Consider the following 22,081-nt stretch of genomic DNA (forward strand, 5'->3'; position numbering starts at 1 on the left):
GCCGGGGCTGAGTTTGAACCCGCCACCCTCAGCATATGGGGCCGGCGCCCTACCCGCTGAGCCACAGGCGCTGCCCTATCACCTGTACTTTCAACATAGTGCTGGAAGTTCTAGCCAATACAGTTAGGCAAGACAAGGAAATAAAGGGAATCCAAATGGGAGCAGAGGAGGTCAAACTCTCCCTCTTTGCTGACGACATGATCTTATACTTAGAGAACCCCAAAGACTCAACCACAGGACTCCTAGAAGTCATCGAAAAATACAGTAATGTTTCAGGATATAAAATCAATGTCCACAAGTCAGTAGCTTTTGTATACACCAATAACAGTCAAGACGAGAAGCTAATTAAGGACACAACTCCCTTCACCATAGTTTCAAAGAAAATGAAATACCTAGGAATATACCTAACGAAGGAAGTGAAGGACCTCTATAAAGAAAATTATGAAATCCTCAGAAAGGAAATAGCCGAGGATATTAACAAATGGCAGAACATACCATGCTCATGGATGGGAAGAATCAACATTGTTAAAATGTCTATACTTCTCAACGCAATCTACCTATTCAATGCCATTCCTATCAAAATACTAACATCATACTTTCAAGATTTGGAAAAAATGATCCTGCGTTTTGTATGGAACCGGAAAAAAACCCGTATAGCTAAGGCAGTTCTTAGTAACAAAAATGAAGCTGGGGGCATCAGCATACCCAGATTTTAGTCTGTACTACAAAGCCATAGTGCTCAAGACAGCATGGTACTGGCACAAAAACAGAAACATAGACACTTGGAATCGAATGGAAAACCAACAAATGAAACTAACATCTTACAACCACCTAATCTTCGATGAACCAAACAAGAACATACCTTGGGGAAAAGACTCCCTATTCAATAAATGGTGTTGGGAGAACTGGATGTCTACATGTAAAAGATTGAAACTGGACCCACACCTTTCCCCACTCACAAAAATTGATTCAAGATGAATAAAGGACTCAAATTTAAGGCATGAAACAATAAAAATCCTCCAAGAAAGCATAGGACAAACACTGGAAGATATTGGCCTGGGGAAAGACTTCACGAAGAAGACTGCCATGGCAATTGCAACAACAACAAAAATAAACAAATGGGACTTCATTAAACTGAAAAGCTTCTGTACAGCTAAGGAGACAATAACCAAAGCAAAGAGACAACCCACACAATGGGAAAGGATATTTTCAATCAGACAAAAGCTTGATAACTAGGATCTATAGAGAACTCAAATTAATCCACGTGAAAAAAGCCAACAATCCCATATATCGATGGGCAAGAGACATGAATAGAACCTTCTCTAAAGATGACAGACGAATGACTAACAAACACATGAAAAAATGTTCATCATCTCTATATATTAGAGAAATGCAAATCAAAATAACCCTGAGATATCATCTAACCCCAGTGAGAATGGCCCACATCACAAAATCTCAAAACTGCAGATGCTGGTGTGGATGTGGAGAGAAGGGAACACTTTGACACTGCTGGTGGGACTGCAAACTAGTACAACCTTTTTGGAAGGAAGTATGGAGAAACCTCAAAGCACTCAAGCTAGATCTCCCATTTGATCCTGCAATCCCATTACTGGGCATCTACCCAGAAGGAAAAAAAATCCTTTTATCATAAGGACACTTGTACTAGACTGTTTATTGCAGCTCAATTTACAATCGCCAAAATGTGGAAACAGCCTAAATGCCCATCAACCCAGGAAGGGATTAACAAGCTGTGGTATATGTATACCATGGAATACTATTCAGCTATTAAAAAAATGGAGACTTTACATCCTTCGTATTAACCTGGATGGAAGTGGAAGACATTATTCCTAGTAAAGCATCACAAGAATGGAGAAGCCTGAATCCTATGTACTCAATTCTGATATGAGGACAATTAATGACAATTAAGGTTATGGGGGGGAAGCAAAAAGAGGGATGGAGGGAGGGGTGTGGGGCCTTGGTGTGTGTCACACTTTATGGGGGCAAGACATGATTGCAAGAGGGACTTTACCTAACAATTGCAATCAGAGTAACCTGGCTTATTGTACCCTCAATGAATCCCCAACAATAAAAAAGAAGAAGTAGTGAAGTAATAATCTATTTATGCTTTTTTAGTTCTATATAAGTAGTAGCAATTTTTTGAAAAATGATTTCAGACCAGCGTGGCCACCACAGACATAAATAGAAGAAAATAAGAACAAGCCCTGATGGAAGAATTTGTGAAGAGAGGCAGAGCAGAGGTAGAAGAACCTGTCTGGCTTTTTTTCATCCCTACACATATTTTCCGGGGTAATTGCTCACCTCTGCCCTGGCTGACCCCTGTTGCTAGAGCCTAGCTCAGCACCTAATCCATATCACTTAACCCTTCCCCCACTATTCCCTGGCTTTGCTAACTTACTTTGTTCCTTCTGCCCCAGGAAATCACTTTCTGTTGAAGGCGACAGGAAAATGACACCAGATAGTCATCTGTAAGATCTTGCAAGTTATCACAGTAATACAAATAACTGTAATGTAATGAACAATGCTACATAGGTCTTTTTGTTCACTATAGAAACAGAACAAATAGCAGTCATTATGTATTATCTGTCAGAGCCTAGTGTTAATGTTGTAGGGTAAGTGGCAAAATGATACTTAGCTAAGAAAAAAAAAAAAAAGACAGTATTTGACTTTGTATTTTATTTATTTGTTTATTTATTTATTTATTTATTTATTTATTTATTTATTTATTTTCCAAGATGGAGTCTCACTTTTGTCACCTTGTAGAGAGCCGTGGCATCATAGCTCACAGCAACCTCAAACTCTTGGGCTCAAGCAATCCTCTTGCCTCAGCCTCCAGAGTAGGTGGAACTACAAGTGCCTGCCACAACACCTGGGTAATTTTTCTATTTTTAGTAGAGACAGGGTCTTGCTGTTGCTCAGACTGGTCTCTAATTCCTGATCTCAGGCAATCTACCTGCCTTAGCCTCCCAGCAGGCTAGGATGATATGCATGAACCACTACACCCAGCCTGTATTTTTATATTAACTGGGTACAACTGCTTTTCTTTAACTGCTAATGAAATAATGAAATTAATTTATTTTGGAGGACCTTTCAGCTACCCCTTCCTTCAAACTGCTCTGTCTACAACTTTTCTCTTGAACAATTATCAAAATGGAATGTGATTTAAATGTTTCCTTTTCGAAGTCTCTTAGAACCTGAGCATTTAGTATCTTAAAGCTTCTCATCAGTTTGAATGAATATGGATCTTTTTTAATTAATAAGCTCCTTAATATTAAAACCTTCTTTACCAATTTAGGAAGACTATAATAACTAAAGTTTGGGGAACAATAAATAAAATTAATCATATATACTAAATGAGTTTTCACAGGATTTTGGCATTTTACATATGGTAGTAATTTTAAGAATTATCTGGCCCAGAGTTTCTAAAATTTGTTGCATGAAATTAAAATCCCATGACATACTTTATTATTATTTTAGAGACAGGGTCTGGTTCTGCCACCCAGGCTGCAGTACAGTGGCAAAATCATAGATTACTATAGCCTTGAACTCCTAGGCTCCCGGCTCTAGGGATCCTTCTGCCTCAGCCTCTCCGGTAGCTGGAACTATAAGCATGTGTACCACAGCCAGCCTATAGCATACTTCAGAAAAAAGGGGTTCTAGTGGTCCACGATGGCTGCAAACCTTCTCCTTTCCCTGCCACTCACACAATGCATATTTAAAAATTATAAAGACTATAAAATCTGTCAATTAAGCCTGTAATTTTGTTTAACCTGTTTCAAATGTAATTCTCCCCTATCCCCATCTGTAAATATGTCTCAGAACACACAGACTTAGCCCTCCGTATTCACCTGACAGCCATAATTTGCATGAGGGTTTTTCACTTAATGAACAAAAAATGACTTTCCATGATAATCTCATGTTTAAAATGCCATCTAATATTTTACCTTGTTGTCTTCATTAAAATTCAAAAAGTAAATGTTTTTTTTTTTAGCATATAGCAACACTGTATGTATATGTATCATTTTAATTCATCTGCACTCTAGAAAACTTGGCCTTCCTGTAAACTTTTATGGCTTAAAGGTAAAGTATTTTATGGAAGTTTAGTGCTTATCTGTTTATTATTGCTGAGATATAGTATAGTCACCATTGCCCCTACTTTTAGTGTTAAAAAAACACAAAAGTGGGGTGGCTCCTGTGGCTCAAAGGACTAGGGTACCGGCCCCATATACCGGAGGTGGTGGGTTCAAACCTGGCCCCGGCCAAAAACTGCAACAACAACAACAACAACAACAAAAAAAACAAAACACAAAGGTGACTATCATCTAGAGTCATCTCTCAATAACAATACTGGTACTACAGCCTAGCTATATGTTTTTTACTTCTCAGATATTGCCTGAACCCCGCAGAACTGTGCAAAATTTAAGATCTTTATAAAACTAAATATGAAGAATTCAAATTGTATTTAAAAGTAGTTATAAACTAATTCTTCTATAACAAAAAGAACTTCTATTAATTAGTAATTTAAGCCAGGTTTAGAAGTTATTTTTCTTTAACCAAATTTTTATTTTTTAATTTATATATAAAATAAAAATACTTATTTGTCTTTAAATTAACCGAAGATAAGAACAATCACAGCATACAAATATTTTCCAATGTCAAAATTAAGAATGCGTATAGTGGACTCTTGAAAAACACAGGTGTGTGTATTGCATGTGTTCACTTATATTTTGATTGTGTTTAGCTTCTGCCACCTCTGAGACAGCAAGACCAACATTTCTTCTTCTTCCTCCTCAGCCTTCTCAAAAGTGAAGATGACAAGGAAATGTCAGAAGACACTCAGAAAAGGTGAAATAGGGCAGTGTCTGTGGCTCAGTGAGTAGTGCACCATCCCCATATACAGAGGGTGGCGGGTTCAAACCCAGCCCCTGCCAAACTGCAACAAAAACAACAAAAATAGCCAAGGGTCGTGGTGGGGCCTGTAGTCCCAGGTTCTTGGGAGGCTGAGGTAAGAGAATCACCTAAGCCCAAGAGCTGGAGGTTGCTGTGAGCTATGACATCACAGCGCTCTACTCAGTGGGACAAAGTAAGACTCTGGCTCTAAAAAAAAATTATTTTTTAATGTGAAATAAATGTAGACAAAGCAACTATCTGTCTATTTGTGTGACAGGAGACTAATATTGGATTCATGTTATGAATTAACAAAGTACAAGATTCTAAATGACAAAATTATGACTATGGAATTATAAACATCAACATCTAATCATAAAAAGGGAGCCATCTAAAGAAACCAAATAGATTACATGAGGAAATCTTCACTTGAGAAGTTGAAAGCAGTTACCAGTTTGAGCACAAACATAAGAACAGCATAAACTTATTTAAAAACATCTAAATCCTAAAAAGGAGCTACAGCTTGTAGAAAACACTATAAGATAGGGTCTTTTCTGGGTCAGGATATCTATATTTGAAGCAAGATGGCTAAGGGATAGGACCATTAGCTAAGAAAGATACTGTAATGTTAACCAACAAAAGATTTTACTTCAGTTGCCTCTTTATTATAAAGGAGAATGATTTTCACAATGGAAATTTTTTATCTCCTTAAAAACAAACAAGTGTACCCCTAAAAGTGAGGAACTAAGAAGAGAATGCCAAGACTCTTTAAGTAAATCTATAGGCACAGGGCGTTGAAAGTGATATGTGCAGGAGAACCTCTATAAGTTGACCATGCAAGGGACTGTAACAAACCGGTCAACACATGGAGGTGGTCAACACAAGGAACTAGGCCAACTGCACTGATGCACACATGTGGTGTGTGTCAAATGAGGTCAGCCTGGGCGTGGTGGGTCAACCCTGTAACCTCAGCACTCTGAGAAGCCGAAGCAGGTGGATTACTTGAGCTCAAGAGTTCAAAACCAGCCTGAGTAAAAGCGAGACCCTGTGTTTGCTAAAAATAGAAAAATCTAGCCAGGTGTTATGGTGAACATCTGTAGTCCCAGCAACTCAGGAGGCTGAGGTGAGAGGATTGCTTGAGACCAAGAGTGTGAGGTTGCTGTGAGCAATGATGCCACAGCATTCTACCCAGTCACAGAGTAAGACTCTGCCTCAAAATAAAAAAAATTAAAAAGAAAGAAAGAAAATAGAAAAGAAAAAAGAAAATTAGGTCAATTTAAGGAAGTGATCACTATAGTCAATGAAGGTCCTACCATATCTGCTTCTTAGAAAAGAAAGCAACAGTTAACAATGACCAGCTAAGCTAGTATTTACAAAACTCAGTTATCTTGAATTGATCTCATTGTCTCTTTAAGGAAGGTTATTAGTCTGCCAGAAGGATGAGTCAGTACTTCTAGAGAGGAAACCATAGAACCACTTATACTTAGTAATCCAACTTCAAGAATTGTTATTTTCGATAAAACTTAGGAAGAAGTATTTAAAAACAAGAGAATAAAGAGCACATAATAGCTCTTTTGAAATATCAGAATAATACACAGCCTTAAAACCTACCAACATGTTAAAAGAAGAAAAAGTTTATAAGACATTAAATAGAAAAAATAATTATAGAGGGATTACAACCATAAAAAACCATGCAAACACTGGGTATTATTAAGAAAGAATTTTGAGTAATTGAACACTTAGATATGAAATAGCAGTAAAAGTTCAGTTCATAATTGAAAGAAAAGTTAATTAGTATGACACGACTCTAGCATAGGAGCAACCTGGATAAGCAATGGATCAATATAAAAAGATCTAGGCATTCTAGATGACTATTAAATGCAACCGACTATGTAATATATCTGAAATAAGGGTTGATGTAGGCTGCATTATTACAAATATAATGTCTGGAACAAAGGAGGCAGACTCATAATCCTCTGTGCTACTAAGTACATATCTCAAATACTATGATTGGTTTAAGTACCACATTAAAGTCACTAGAGCCAACTAGAAAACCCACAGAGGACAGAGACTAAAGTTGTATTACATAAGGAAAAAAATGGAAAGAACTGTGAATATTCAATCTAAGAAAAAGATATGTGAAAAAGATAAAATGGCTATTTCAAATAACTGAACAGCTATCATATGGAAGAGATATTAAAACTATCGTGTTGGCCAAGTGTGGTGGCTCACATCTGTAATCCCAGCACTTTAGAATGCCAAGGAAGGAAGATCACTTGAGGCCAAGAGTTCAAGACCAGCCTCTCTCTATAAAAAATATAAAAATTAGTCGGGCACTATGGCGCATGCCTACAGGCCCAGCTTCTTGGGAGGTTGAAGCAGGAAGATTGCTTGAACCTAGGAGTTTGAGACTACAGAGAGCTATTATTGCACCACTACACTCCAACCTCCGTGAGACCCTGTCTCAAACAAACAAAAAAGATTGTGTTGATACAAAGGGCAGAATTAAATTTTTAGGAGGAAATTAGAGGGTTTTAGGAGTAATTAGTCTTTGAGCCAATCTTCTACCAGCATGAATTTTTAAACAATGGAATAGATTTCTCTTTGTAGTAAATTTTCCTTCTCTGTAAATACTCAGATACTCAATAGGGTTTTAGGGGGGAAAAAAATCTCATTCTAGATACCATCCAAAGCTCTTGCCAATTCCTATGAATTTAGGGTATAAAATTTTAAAAATTAAGTTTATGTGTAAGATTAGTTCAAGTAAGCCATTAAAACTTATTATATGGAGGGGAGACAAGATGGCGGACTGAAGCCAGCTTTCAACAAAGGCTCCCGTCCAGAAGGAGAGTTAAGGGACAGGAATAGTAAGTATCCTGGTGGACTTGAGCCTCACCAAGAGAGAAGGCTGAAGAACGCACATCAACACCGCTGAGGCAAGTTGTGATCACAAGGACGCAAACAAAAGGTACAAAATCCACCACCAAACGGACGGGAGTCCCCCTCCCCCATGAGACCGGCTCATGAGCCCCACAATTGAACAAGCGGGCAGAAATTAAAGGCCCTCCCACAACACTCCAAGGGAGAGACCTTCTAAAAACTGGACCTACCTCCCCTACTGGGGTGCCGTGGCATTCTCCTGCCGGACATAGGGCTGAATAAAACTTTGGGAATCCTTTGCCGGCAACCCTGAATCCCCGGCATTCCCCTCCCGCCCACTGAGGTCTGGAGGCCTGTCCCCCAGGACTTCGGATCCTTGGGTGATTTCTCAAGGGGAGTGGACAGTCCCCGAGTTGCGACTGGTCAGCATTGACTCTGAGGCGCGAGTGAGGAGAGGGCACCGGGCTGAGGGGGAGTCACGCCTCACGGCACTTCCCTGCGGTGCAGTGCAGCAACCCTCCCCGGGCATAAGACTGAATAAGACTCTAGCTTCCCCGCTGAGAGCTGAGAGCCGAGAGCCCCTACTCTCACTCGGGGTCTGAGGGCCTATCCCCCAGGAGTTCGGCTCCTTGGGTGATTTCTCGAGGGGAGTGCACAGTGCCTGAGCTGCGTCAGGTCAGCGCTGACTCTGGGACACGTGAGCGAGGAGAGGGCACTCTGCTGAGGGGAAATCAAGCCTTGGCGGCACTTCCCTGCGGTGCAGTGCAAGAGCCCTCCCCGGGCACAAGACTGAATAAGACTCTGCCCTCCCCGCTGAGAGCTGAGAGCCCCTACTCTCACTCGGGGTCTGAGGGCCTATCCCCCAGGAGTTCGGCTCCTTGGGTGATTTCTCGAGGGGAGTGCACAGTGCCTGAGCTGCGTCAGGTCAGCGCTCACTCTGGGATACGTGAGCGAGGAGAGGGCACTCTGCTGAGAGGAAATCAAGCCTTGGCGGCACTTCCCTGCGGTGCAGTGCAGGAGCCCTCCCCGGACCATAGTATTGCGTAGAACTGAATGAAACTCTAGCTTCCCCCCCCACTCCCAATCGGGGTCTGGGGGCCCATCCCCCAAGAGTTCTGATTCTTGGGGGATCTCTTAAGGGGTGTGGACCCAGCACAAACTGCGGCCACTCAGTGCTGACTCTGGGGCGCGGAACAGAGGAGAAAAGGGTAGCCTGAGTGCCCACACCAGAGCAGCAGTTCCCTGGAGGTAGATCAACAGCCGTTTTTTCTTTAACGGCAGAACGCTCACTTCTGGATATTCTGAGGCCACACCCCCTGTCTCCCTGGGCAACCAGAGGAGGCCACCAGAGACGGCTCACAAACCCGGGAAGCTTCCAGGGCGGGGCCGACCCAGAGAGGTGTTCAGACGCAATTCTCCAGCAGCAAAGACGTTTGAACTCAAAACAGCCCGTCTCCTGTAGGCGACGACAGGAACAGAGACAGAACCTCACAAAGTTGTCTGTTCTGTTCTGTTCTGTTAGCAGCATCCATCAGGGACGGGGCTAAGCCTGAGTGAACACCTCCTTCCCATCACCTGCATCAAACACTCAAAGATGTCAGGCCCCATCTCCTCCTGCTAGATAGCGGCAGTCTGCGGGGGGCTGGCAGACTTCCTTGTGATTCAGGCAGGTGCAAACTCCTGGAGTGTCTGTTCACTGCAGGCAACTGGGTTAGCCATCTGCAGAGATACCAGTGACTGGGTCCGACGGAGGGGCAAAGTGGGGAAGGAGACGTCAACCTTCCCAGACTGCTCTGTTTGCTGGGTGGCTCCTCCTGACTCCACGCTGCACTGGGGTGAGCCGTGTCAGAGGAGTCACCAGGCCCCTGTGATCCAGTTCCCAGAGACCTCTTGAACCCTTCCACCCGAGACAAGTGCCGATTGAGACAGTTGATTCGGACCTTTTGAACTGGGCTAATAGACTGAGGACTTTTCAGGCGGTGCCCTGGGTGTGCGATGTAGGAAGGTTTGATTCTCCTTTTCCAACTGGGGCCAGAGGTGGGCAGGCGGGGTGACTTAATTGCTGATTTTTCCACACAGCTGAGACTTCAAGCCAGAGTAGAAGTTGCAATAGGATCAAACAGAAACCAGCTGAAAACAAGACAGAACCACTTTGCTCCACCACACCAGACAGGGCCCCAGTTTCTCAGGCCACAACACTGTACGGGCCCTCGATAAAACCCCAGGGGAAAAACCAAAGGGAGTAAACCATGGGGCGGAATCAGCGGAAAAACTCTGGTAACATGAATAACCAGAATAGATCAACCCCCCCAAGAAAAGATACGGCAGATGTGATTGAAGATCCCATTCATAAACAACTGGCTGAGATGTCAGAAGTCGAATTCAGAATTTGGTTTGCAGACAAGATTAATAAAATGGAATTAGGAATTCGAGGAGAAATTCAAAAATTGTCTCAAGAATTTAACGAATTTAAAGACAAAACCACCAAAGACTTAGACACACTGAAACAAGAACTTACAGCCCTCAAAGATATGAAAAATACAGTAGAATCCCTCAGTAACAGAATGGAACAAGCAGAAGAAAGGATTTCTGACATTGAAGATAAAGTCTTCGAACGCTCCCAATCTCTCAAAGAGGAAGAGAAATGGAGAGCAAAAACGGATCACTCACTCAGAGAACTCTCAGATAAATCGAAAAAAAACAACATAAGGGTTATAGGAATTTCGGAGAACGATGAAGTAGCTGCCAAGGGCACAGAGGCCCTTCTACATGAAATTATGAAAGAAAATTTTCCAGACATGCCTAGAGAATCTGAAATTCAGATAGCAGACAGCTTCAGAACCACAACACGATTCAACCCCAATAAGCCATCTCCCAGACATATCATAATTAGCTTCACTAAAGTTAACATGAAAGAGAAGATTCTCAAATCAGTCCCGCAAAAGAAAACTATAACGTACAAAGGTAAGAACATTAGAGTAACTGCAGATCTCTCTGCTGAAACTTTTCAAGCAAGAAGAGCCTGGTCATCAACTTTTAATCTCCTAAAGCAAAAAAACTTTCAACCCAGGATCTTGTATCCAGCTAAACTGAGTTTCATCTATGATGGAGAAATTAAATACTTCAATGACATTCATATGTTGAAAAAATTTGCCATAAGTAAACCAGCTCTTCAGGATGTTCTCAGACCTATCCTCCACAATGACCAATCCAATCCTATACCACAAAAGTAAACTCACTCAGAAACTTCGGATCAAACTCCAACTTCCACACTGGCGAAAGGATTAAAAATGTCCACTGGACCTTTGAAAAACTCGATACCCAAAATTCCACCAGACTTATCAATACTCTCCATCAATGTGAATGGCTTAAACTGTCCTCTAACGAGGCATAGGTTAGCTGACTGGATACAAAAACTCAAGCCAGATATTTGTTGCATACAAGAGTCACATCTCAACTTAAAAGACAAATACAGACTCAGGGTGAAAGGATGGTCATCCATATTTCAGGCAAATGGTAATCAGAAAAAAGCAGGTGTTGCAATTTTATTTGCAGATACAGTAGGCTTTAAACCATCAAAAGTAAGGAAGGACAAGAATGGTCACTTCATATTTGTTAAGGGTAATACTCAATATGACGAGATCTCAATTATTAATATCTATGCACCCAACCAGAATGCACCTCAATTTATAAGAGAAACTCTAACAGACATGAGTGACTTGATTTCCTCCAGCTCCATAATAGTTGGAGATTTCAACACTCCCTTGGCAGTGTTGGATCGATCCTCCAGAAAGAAGCTGAGCAAAGAAATCTTAGATTTAAACATAACCATCCAATATTTAGATTTAGCAGACATCTACAGAACATTTCATCCCAACAAAACTGAATACACATACTTCTCATCAGCCCACGGAACTTACTCCAAAATTGATCACATTTTAGGTCACAAGTCTAACCTCAGTAAATTTAAAGGAATAGAAATTATTCCATGCATCTTCTCGGACCATCATGGAATAAAACTTGAATTGAGTAACAACAGGAATCTGCATACCCATACAAAAACATGGAAGTTAAATAACCTTATGCTGAATGATAGCTGGGTCAGAGATGAGATTAAGAAAGAAATCGCCAATTTTTTGGAACAAAACGACAATGAAGACACAAACTATCAGAACCTCTGGGCCACTGCAAAGGCAGTTCTAAGAGGGAAATTTATAGCACTGCAAGCCTTCCTCAAGAGAATGGAAAGAGAGGAAGTTAACAACTTAATGAGACATCTCACGCAACTGGAAAAGGAAGAACATTCCAACCCCAAACCCAGTAGAAGAAAAGAAATAACCAAAATTAGAGCACAATTAAATGAAATTGAAAACAAAAGAATAATACAACAGATCAATAAATCATAAAGCTGGTTTTTTGAAAAGGTCAATAAAATAGATAAACCTCTGGCCAACCTAATCAGGAAAAAAAGAGTAAAATCTCTAATATCATCAATCAGAAACAACAAAGACGCAATAACCACAGACTCATCACAAATCCAAAAAATCCTTAATGAATATTACAAGAAACTTTATTCTCAGAAATATGAAAATCTGAAGGAAATAGACCGATACTTGGAAGCACCTTCCAAGACTTAACCAGGATCAAGTAGAAATGTTGAACAGACCCATATCAAGTTCAGAAATAGCATCAACTATACAAAACCTCCCTAAAAAGAAGAGCCCGGGACCAGATGGTTTCACGTCAGAATTCTACCAAACCTTTAAAGAGGAATTAGTATCTGTATTACTCAACCTGTTCCAAAATGTAGAAAAAGAAGGAGGACTACCCAACACGTTCTATGAAGCAAACATCACCCTGATCCCCAAACCAGGAAAAGACCCAACAAGAAAAGAAAATTATAGACCAATATCACTAATGAATATAGATGCAAAAATATTCAACAAGATCCTAACAAACAGAATCCAGCAACACATCAAACAAATTATACATCATGACCAAGTTGGTTTTATCCCAGGGTGTCAAGGCTGGTTCAATATACGTAAATCTATAAATGTAATTCAGCACATAAACAAATTAAAAAACAAAGACCATATGATTCTCTCGATTGATGCAGAAAAAGCTTTTGATAATATCCAGCATCCCTTCATGATCAGAACACTCAAGAAAATTGGTCTAGAAGGGACTTTTCTTAAACTGATAGAGACTATCTACAGCAAACCCACAGCCAATATCATATTGAATGGAGTTAAATTGGAATCATTTCCACTCAGATCAGGAACCAGACAAGGCTGCCCATTGTCTCCATTGCTTTTCAACATTGTAATGGAAGTTTTAGCCACCGCAATTAGGGAAGAAAAGGCGATCAAGGGTATCCATATAGGGTCAGAAGAGATCAAACTCTCGCTCTTCGCAGATGATATGATTGTGTATCTGGAAAACCCTAGGGACTCTACTACAAAACTCCTAGAAGTGATCGAGGAATACAGCAGCGTCTCAGGTTACAAAATCAACATTCATAAATCGGTAGCCTTTATATACACCAACAACAGTCAAATTGAAAAAGCAGTTAAGGACTCTATCCCATTCACAGTAGTGCCAAAGAAGATGAAATATTTGGGAATTTACCTAACAAAAGACGTGAAAGATCTCTATAAAGAGAACTATGAAACTCTAAGAAAAGAAATAGCTGAAAATGTTAACAAATGGAAAAACATACCATGCTCATGGCTGGGAAGAATCAACATTATCAAAATGTCCATACTACCCAAAGCAATATATAATTTCAACGCACTCCCTATTAAAGCTCCACTGTCATATTTTAAAGATCTTGAAAAAACATTACTTCGTTTTATATGGAATGAGAAAAAACCTCGAATAGCCAAGACATTACTCAGAAATAAAAACAAAACAGGAGGAATCACACTACCAGACCTCAGATTTTACTACAAATCGATAGTGATCAAAACAGCATGGTATTGGCACAAAAACAGAGAAGTAGATATCTGGAATAGAATAGAGAACCAAGAGATGAATCCAGCTACTTACCGCTATTTGATTTTTGACAAGCCAATTAAAAACATTCAGTGGGGAAAAGATTCCCTATTTAACAAATGGTGCTGGGTGAACTGGCTGGCAACCTGCAGAAGACTGAAATTGGACCCACACCTTTCACCATTAACTATGATAGACTCTCATTGGATTAAAGATTTAAACTTAAGACATGAAACTATAAAAATACTAGAGGAGAATGCAGGGAAAACCCTTGAAGAAATTGGTCTGGGTGAGTATTTCATGAGGAGAACCCCCCGGGCAATTGAAGCAGCTTCAAAAATACACTACTGGGACTTGATCAAACTAAAAAGCTTCTGCACAGCTAAGAACACAGTAAGCAGAGCAAGCAGACAGCCCTCAGAATGGGAGAAGATATTTGCAGGGTATAACTCTGACAAAGGTTTAATAACCAGAATCCATAGAGAACTCAAACGCATCAGCAAGAAAAAAACAAGGGATCCCATCGCAGGCTGGGCAAGGGATTTGAAGAGAAACTTCTCTGAAGAAGACAGGCGCACGGCCTTCAGACATATGAAAAAATGCTCATCATCTTTAATCATCAGAGAAATGCAAATCAAAACTACTTTGAGATATCATCTAACTCCAATGAGACTAGCCTATATCACAAAATCTCAAGACCAGAGATGTTGGCGTGGATGCGGAGAAAAGGGAACACTTCTGCACTGCTGGTGGGAATGCAAATTAATACAATCCTTTTGGAAAGATATATGGAGAACACTCAGAGATCTAAAAATAGATCTGCCATTCAATCCTGTAATTCCTCTGCTGGGCATATAACCAGAAGACCAAAAATCACAACATAACAAAGATATTTGTACCAGAATGTTTATTGCAGCCCAATTCATAATTGCTAAGTCATGGAAAAAGCCGAAGTGCCCATCGATCCACGAATGGGTTAATAAATTGTGGTATATGTATACCATGGAATACTATGCAGCCTTAAAGAAAGATGGAGACTTTACCTCTTTCATGTTTACATGGATGGAGCTGGAACATATTCTTCTTAGTAAAGTATCCCAAGAATGGAAGAAAAAATACCCAATGTACACAGCCCTACTATGAAACTAATTTGGGACTCTCACATGAAAGCTATAACCCAGCTACAACTTAACAATAGGGGGAAGTGGGAAAGGGGGGGGTGGGTAGAGGGAGGGGTATCGGTGGGATCACACCTGTGGTGCATATTACAGGGGTATTTGCGAAACTTGGTAAATGTAGAATATAAATGTTTTGGCACAGTAACTGAGATAACGCCGGAAAGGCTATGTTAACCACTGGGATAAAAATGTGTCAAATGGTTTATGAAGTGAGTGTATGATGCCCCATAATCATATCATTGTATACACTTATGATTTTCTAAAAAAATTAAAAAAAAAAAGAAAACTAAAAAAAAAAAAAAAACTTATTATATGTATATAAACAAAAGCATATCTTGGCCTGGGTTTTGGAATTTTGCCAGCCTTAATCTCATCAATAATATCATCAATATCCTTAGGCGTCAGATCCTTCTAGTAAAAAACAAATTACAACAGTCATGTTGAAATTATTTCATACTGCTTGAGTCTGTAAATCCCTAAAGCCAGTTATTTTATTGTCTGCCTGCCTATCAGCTCACAAGATAGTTACCAAGGTAGCAACAACTGAATAATTCCTATACATAGCATATAGGGCTAAATATAAACTGCAACAAGAGCTGTAGCTGAAGAGGCAATACGGAGTAGTGCTTTGCAGAGAAGTACATCTGCATTTAAGTCCTGGCCCCACTACTTATTAGCAATCTTGGACAAATTATTCAGCCTCCCCAAATTTGTTTATCTGTAGACCTACTTCAGTGTGTTTTTGAGGATTAAATGAGAAAATATAGAAGTTAGAACAATGCAAGGTATATGGTCAATAAATTTTATATCCTTGAAAAATGATGAGGTACCAAGAAAAATTTGTAACTTGTAAGTAGACTCCTAGTATCGCTCCATAATCTTATCAAAGCTCTTACTACTAACTGAAACAATCTCTATCACTTCAGACAAATCCATCTATAGGCTGTTGCATTTAGATTTCTAATGCTACTTACAAAGTCTCGACTAATTCCTATTTAAATCCAGAATCCAAAAATTCACTGAAAACACATTTTGGACAAATGAAACACCAAGTAAAACTTGGCTTCAGGATTTCAAAGCCTAGAGGAGCAAGGGACAAAGCCCCCAGCCAGCCCAAGAGACTCTAACAAGAGACCGTCGAAACCATACAAAGTTAAGATCCCCAAATGCTATATCCTTAATATAAGAGAAAACAAGAGGTGCAGCACAGGGCTCATGCCTGTAATCACAGCACTAGGAGGCTGAGGCAGCCCTGGAGCTCAGGAGTTCAAGACCTGCCTGAGCAAGAGCAAGTCCCTGTCTCTACTAAAAATTAGAAAAATTAGTTGGGCATGGTGGCACGTACTTACAGTCCCAGATATTCAGGAGGCTGAAGCAGGAGACTACTGAGGACTACTTGAGCCCAGGAGTTTAAGGCTGCTGTGAGCAAGGCTGAGGCCATGGCACTTTAGCAGGGAGGGCAGAGCAAGACTCTGTCTCAAAAAAAAAGGAGCAAATTAGAAATTAAACTATCCCTGAAAGAAAACTGCTAGCCTGGAACTTTTGGACTAGAGGAGAAGAGGAGACATAGGGGACATAGTGAGTGAGGGGAGGGGCTTTTCCTAGGCCAGTAGGGACTTCTAGGAGCAAGAGAGGATCCCTTCTTTTTTTTCTTTTCCCCCTATACAGGGTCTCATTCTGTTACCTGGGATAGAGTGCAATGGAATCATTGCAGCTCTCTGCAATGTCCAATGTCCAGGCTCTAGCTGGGCCACCAGTGTATTTGGCTAATTTTTTGAATTTTTTGTAGAAATGGGGGTCTGACTATTGCCCAGACTAGTCTCTAATCCCTGGCCTCAAGTGACCTTTCTGCCTAGGCCTCCCCCAAGTGCTGAGATTATAAGTATGAGCCACTGTGCCCAGCCACAGATCCCTCTTGAAAAATCTACTTCACTCTGTCCTCAAAGACCTTCCATAAACAAATCTGAATGAGACCATGATATAACTAGGGTGGAAAGTGATTTTTTAAAAATATAACAAGAAAATTCCATGTATCTGAATAATAATAACATTTCTAAAAAATGTAAAGGTCAGGGCGGCGCCTATGGCTCAGTGAGCAGGGCGCCGGTCCCATATACCGAGGATGGCGGGTTCAAACCCAGCCCCGGCCAAACTGCAACAAAAAAATAGCCGGGCACTGTGGCGGGCGCCTGTAGTCCCAGCTACTCGGGAGGCTGAGGCAGGAGAATCGCCTAAGCCCAGGAGTTGCAGGTTGCTGTGAGCTGTGTGACGCCACGGCACTCTACCAAGGGCAATAAAGTGAAACTCTGTCTCTACAAAAAAAAAAAAAAAAGTAAAGGTCAAAGAAGAGACCAAAAATTACAAAACTTAACAGACAAGTACTCAGTTAAAAACAAAAAAGCAAAACTTATGAAATCCAGCTAAAGTAGTACTGAGAGGTATGATACCATCTCAATAAATTTTTTTTTTTTTTTATTGTTGGGGATTCATTGAGGGTACAATAAGCCAGTTACACTCATTGCAATTGTTAGGTAAAGTCCCTCTTGCAATCATGTCTTGCACCCATAAAGTGTGACACACACTAAGGCCCCACACCCCTCCTTCCATCCCTCTTTCTGCTTCCCCCTCCCATAACCTTAATTGTCATTAATTCTCCTCATATCAAGATTGAGTACATAGGATTCATGCTTCTCCATTCTTCTGATGCTTTACTAAGAATAATGTCTTCCACTTCCATCCAGGTTAATACGAAGGATGTAAAGTCTCCATTTTTTTTTTAATGGCTGAATAGTATTCCATCTTATACATATACCACTGTTTGTTAATCCATTCCTGGGTTGGTGGGCATTTAGGCTGTTTCCACATTTTGGCGATTGTAAATTGAGCTGCAATAAACAGTCTAGTACAAGTGTCCTTATGATAAAAGGATTTCTTTCCTTCTGGGTAGATGCCCAGTAATGGGACTGCAGGATCGAATGGGAGGTCTAGCTTGAGTGCTTTGAGGTTTCTCCATACTTCCTTCCAGAAAGGTTGTACTAGTTTGCAGTCCCACCAGCAGTGTAAAAGTGTTCCCTTCTCTCCACATCCACGCCAGCATCTGCAGTTTTGAGATTTTGTGATGTGGGCCATTCTCACTGGGGTTAGATGATATCTCAGGGATGTTTTGATTTGCATTTCTCTAATATATAGAGATGATGAACATTTTTTCATGTGTTTGTTAGCCATTCGTCTGTCGTCTTTAGAGAAAGTTCTGTTCATGTCTCTTGCCCATTGATATAAGGAATTGTTGGCTTTTTTCATGTGGATTAATTTGAGTTCTCTATAGATTCTGGTTATCAAGCTTTTGTCTGATTGAAAGTATGCAAATATCCTTTCCCATTGTGTGGGTTGTCTCTTTGCTTTGGTTATTGTCTCCTTAGCTGTACAGAAGCTTTTCAGTTTAATGAAGGCCCATTTGTTTCTTTTTGTTGTTGTTGCAATTGCCATGGCAGTCTTCTTCATGAAGTCTTCCCCCAGGCCAATATCTTCCAGTGTTTTTCCTATGCTTTCTTTGAGGATTTTTATTGTTTCATGCCTTAAATTTAAGTCCTTTATCCATCTTGAATCAATTTTTGTGAGTGGGGAAAGGTGTGGGTCCAGTTTCAGTCTTTTACATGTAGACATCAAATTCTCCCAACACCATTTATTGAATAGAGAGTCTTTCCCCCAAGGTAAGTTCTTGTTTGGTATATCGAAGATTAGGTGGTTGTAAGATGTTAGTTTCATTTCTTGGTGTTCAATTCGATTCCAAGTGTCTATGTCTCTGTTTTTGTGCCAGTACCATGCTGTCTTGACCACTATGGCTTTGTAGTACAGACTAAAATCTGGTATGCTGATGCCCCCGGCTTTATTTTTGTTACTAAGAACTGCCTTAGCTATACGGGGTTTTTTCCGGTTCCATACAAAACGCAGAATCATTTTTTCCAAATCTTGAAAGTACGATGTAGGTACTTTGATAGGAATGGCATTGAAGAAGTAGATTGCTTTGGGAAGTATAGACATTTTAACAATGTTGATTCTTCCCATCCATGAGCATGGTACGTTCTTCCATTTGTTAAAATCCTCTGCTATTTCCTTTCTGAGGAGTTCATAGTTTTCTTTATAGAGGTCCTTCACCTCCTTCGTTAGGTATATTCCTAGGTATTTCATTTTCTTTGAAACTATGGTGAAGGGAGTTGTGTACTTAATTAGCTTCTCATCTTGACTGTCATTGGTGTATACAAAGTCTACTGACTTGTGGACATTGATTTTATATCCTGACACATTACTGTATTTTTTGATGACTTCTAGGAGTCTTGTGGTTGAGTATTTGGGGTTCTCTAAGTATAAGATCATGTCGTCAGCAAAGAGGGAGAGTTTGACCACCTCTGCTCCCATTTGGATTCCCTTTATTTCCTTGTCTTGCCTAATTGTATTGGCTAGAACTTCCAGCACTACGTTGAATAGTAAAGGTGACAGAGGACAACCTTGTCTGGTTCCAGTTCTGAGAGAAAAAGCTTTCAGTTTTACTCCATTCAGAAAAATATTGGCTGTGGGTTTGTCATAGATAGCTTAAATCAGTTTTAGAAATGTGCCACCTATGCCTATACTCTTCAGTGTTCTAATTAGAAAAGGATGCTGGATTTTATCAAATGCTTTTTCTGCATCTATTGAAAGGATCATGTGATCTTTATTTTTGCCTCTGTTAATATGGTGGATAACGTTTATGGACTTGCGTATGTTAAACCAGCCTTGCATCCCTGGGATGAAGCCTACTTGATCATGATGAATGACTTTTTTGATGATAAGCTCTAATCTATTGGCTAGGATTTTGTTGAGAATTTTTCCATCTATATTCATGAGTGAGATTGGTCTGAAATTCTCCTTTTTGGTTGGGTCTTTTCCTGGTTTTGGTATCAGGGTGATGTTTGCTTCATAGAATGTGTTGGGGAAGATTCCTTCTTCCTCAATTTTTTGCAATAATTTCTGCAGTACAGGAATAAGCTCTTCCTTGAAGGTTTGATAGAATTCTGGAGTGAAGCCATCTGGACCAGGGCATTTTTTGGTTGGAAGATTTTTTATTGTTTCTTTGATCTCAGTGCTTGAAATTGGTCTGTTCAGGAGGTCTATTTCTTCCTGGCTAAGTCTAGGGAGAGGGTGTGATTCCAAATATTGATCCATTTCCTTCACATTGTCAAATTTCTGGGCATAGAGTTTCTGGTAGTATTCAGAGATGATCTCTTGTATCTCTGTGGGATCAGTTGTTATTTCCCCTTTATCGTTTCTGATTGAGGTTACTAGAGATTTTACTTTTCTATTTCTAGTTAGTCTGGCCAATGGTTTATCTATTTTATTTATTTTTCCGAAAAACCAACTCCTTGTTTCATTAATTTTCTGAATGATTCTTTTGTTTTCAATTTCATTGATCTCTGATTTGATTTTGGATATTTCTTTTCTTCTACTGAGTTTAGGCTTAGATTGTTCTTCTTTTTCCAATTCCATAAGATCTCTTGTGAGATTGTTGATGTGCTCTCTTTCTGTTTTTCGAATGTAGGCATCTAAAGCGATGAATTTTCCTCTCAAAACTGCTTTTGCAGTATCCCACAGGTTTTGGTAGCTTGTGTCTTCATTGTTGTTATGCTCAAGGAAGTCAATGATTTCCTGTTTTATTTCTTCCTGCACCCATCTGTTATTCAACAGAAGATTGTTTAATTTCCATGCCTTTGGGTGGGGTCGAGCATTTTTGTTAGAGTTGAGTTCCAACTTAAGTGCCTTATGGTCTGAGAAGATACAAGGTAAAATTTCAATTCTTTTGATTCTGTTGATATTTGTTTTGTGTCCCAGGATATGATCAATTTTGGAGAATGTTCCATGGGGTGATGAGAAGAATGTATATTCTTTACCTTTGGGGTGAAGTGTTCTATATGCGTCTATCAAGCATAGTTGTTCTAGGGTCTCATTTAAATCTCTTATATCTTTGTTTAATTTCTGTTTAGAGGATCTGTCCAGCTCTGTAAGAGGTGTGTTAAAGTCCCCTGTTATGATGGTATTATCAGATATCATATTGCTCAGACTGAGTACGGTCTGCTTCAAGAATCTGGGAGCATTTAAATTGGGTGCATAAATATTTAGAATTGAAATGTCTTCTTGTTGTATTTTTCCCTTGACCAATATAAAGTGACCATCTTTGTCTTTTTTGACTTTAGTTGCTTTAAATCCACATGTATCTGAAAATAAGATTGCAACTCCTCTTTTCTTCTGAATTCCATTTGCCTGAAAAATTGTCTTCCAACCCTTGACTCGGAGCTTTAATTTGTCTTTTGAAGCCAGGTGTGTTTCTTGCAGACAGCAAATGGATGGCTTGTGTTTTTTAATCCAGTCAGCCAATCTATGTCTCTTCAGTGGGGAATTCAAGCCATTAACATTTATGGAGATAATTGATAAGTGTGGTAGTATTCTATTCGTCTTATTTGGTGAGAGTCCATTGCTTAGTTTTGTCTTTTGCATCAGTGTGGAGGTTTGGTTCTGTCCTTTAATTTCTGAGTTCTTACTTTGCTGCTGATCCATTGTGGTGGTCAGTGTGCAGAACAGGTTGAAGTATTTCCTGTAGAGCTGGTCTTGTTGTGGAGAATTTCCTCAATGTTTGTATATCCGTAAATGATTTGATTTCTCCGTCAATTTTTAAGCTTAGCTTAGCAGGGTACAGAATTCTGGGCTGAAAATTGTTCTGTTTAAGTAGATTAAATGTTGATGACCATTGTCTTCTTGCTTGAAAAGTTTCGTTAGAGAAGTCTGCGGTCACTCTGATCGATTTGCCCCTGTAGGTCAACTGGCGCTTACTCCTGGCAGCTTGCAGAATCTTTTCTTTTGTCTTGATTTTGGACAGGTTCATCACAATGTGTCTTGGAGAAGCTCGGTTAGAGTTCAGGCGACCTGGGGTCCGACAGCCCTCTGAAAGCAGTGTGTCAGAATCTTTGGTGATGTTTGGGAAATTTTCTTTTATAATATTCTCTAGTATGGCTTGCATTCCTCTGGGGCATTCTTCTTCCCCTTCTGGAATTCCTATAACTCGTATGTTGGAACGCTTCATAAAGTCCCATAATTCT

The 22,081-nt window shown here is 40.0% G+C and overlaps 1 protein-coding gene across 1 annotated transcript in view; it reads right to left on the minus strand.

Moving 5' to 3' along the window:
- LOC128573085 (NADH dehydrogenase [ubiquinone] flavoprotein 2, mitochondrial-like) overlaps positions 1–22,081 on the minus strand; it is a 114,145-nt gene that overhangs the window by 2,809 nt on the left and 89,255 nt on the right. The window contains exon 6 of the mRNA XM_053573287.1: positions 15,295–15,368. Coding sequence (XP_053429262.1) covers positions 15,295–15,368 — 74 coding nt within the window. The remainder of the gene's footprint in view (positions 1–15,294; positions 15,369–22,081) is intronic.

Source organism: Nycticebus coucang, chromosome 20 (genome assembly GCF_027406575.1).
Source record: "Nycticebus coucang isolate mNycCou1 chromosome 20, mNycCou1.pri, whole genome shotgun sequence".
Taxonomy (NCBI): Eukaryota; Metazoa; Chordata; class Mammalia; order Primates; family Lorisidae; genus Nycticebus; species Nycticebus coucang.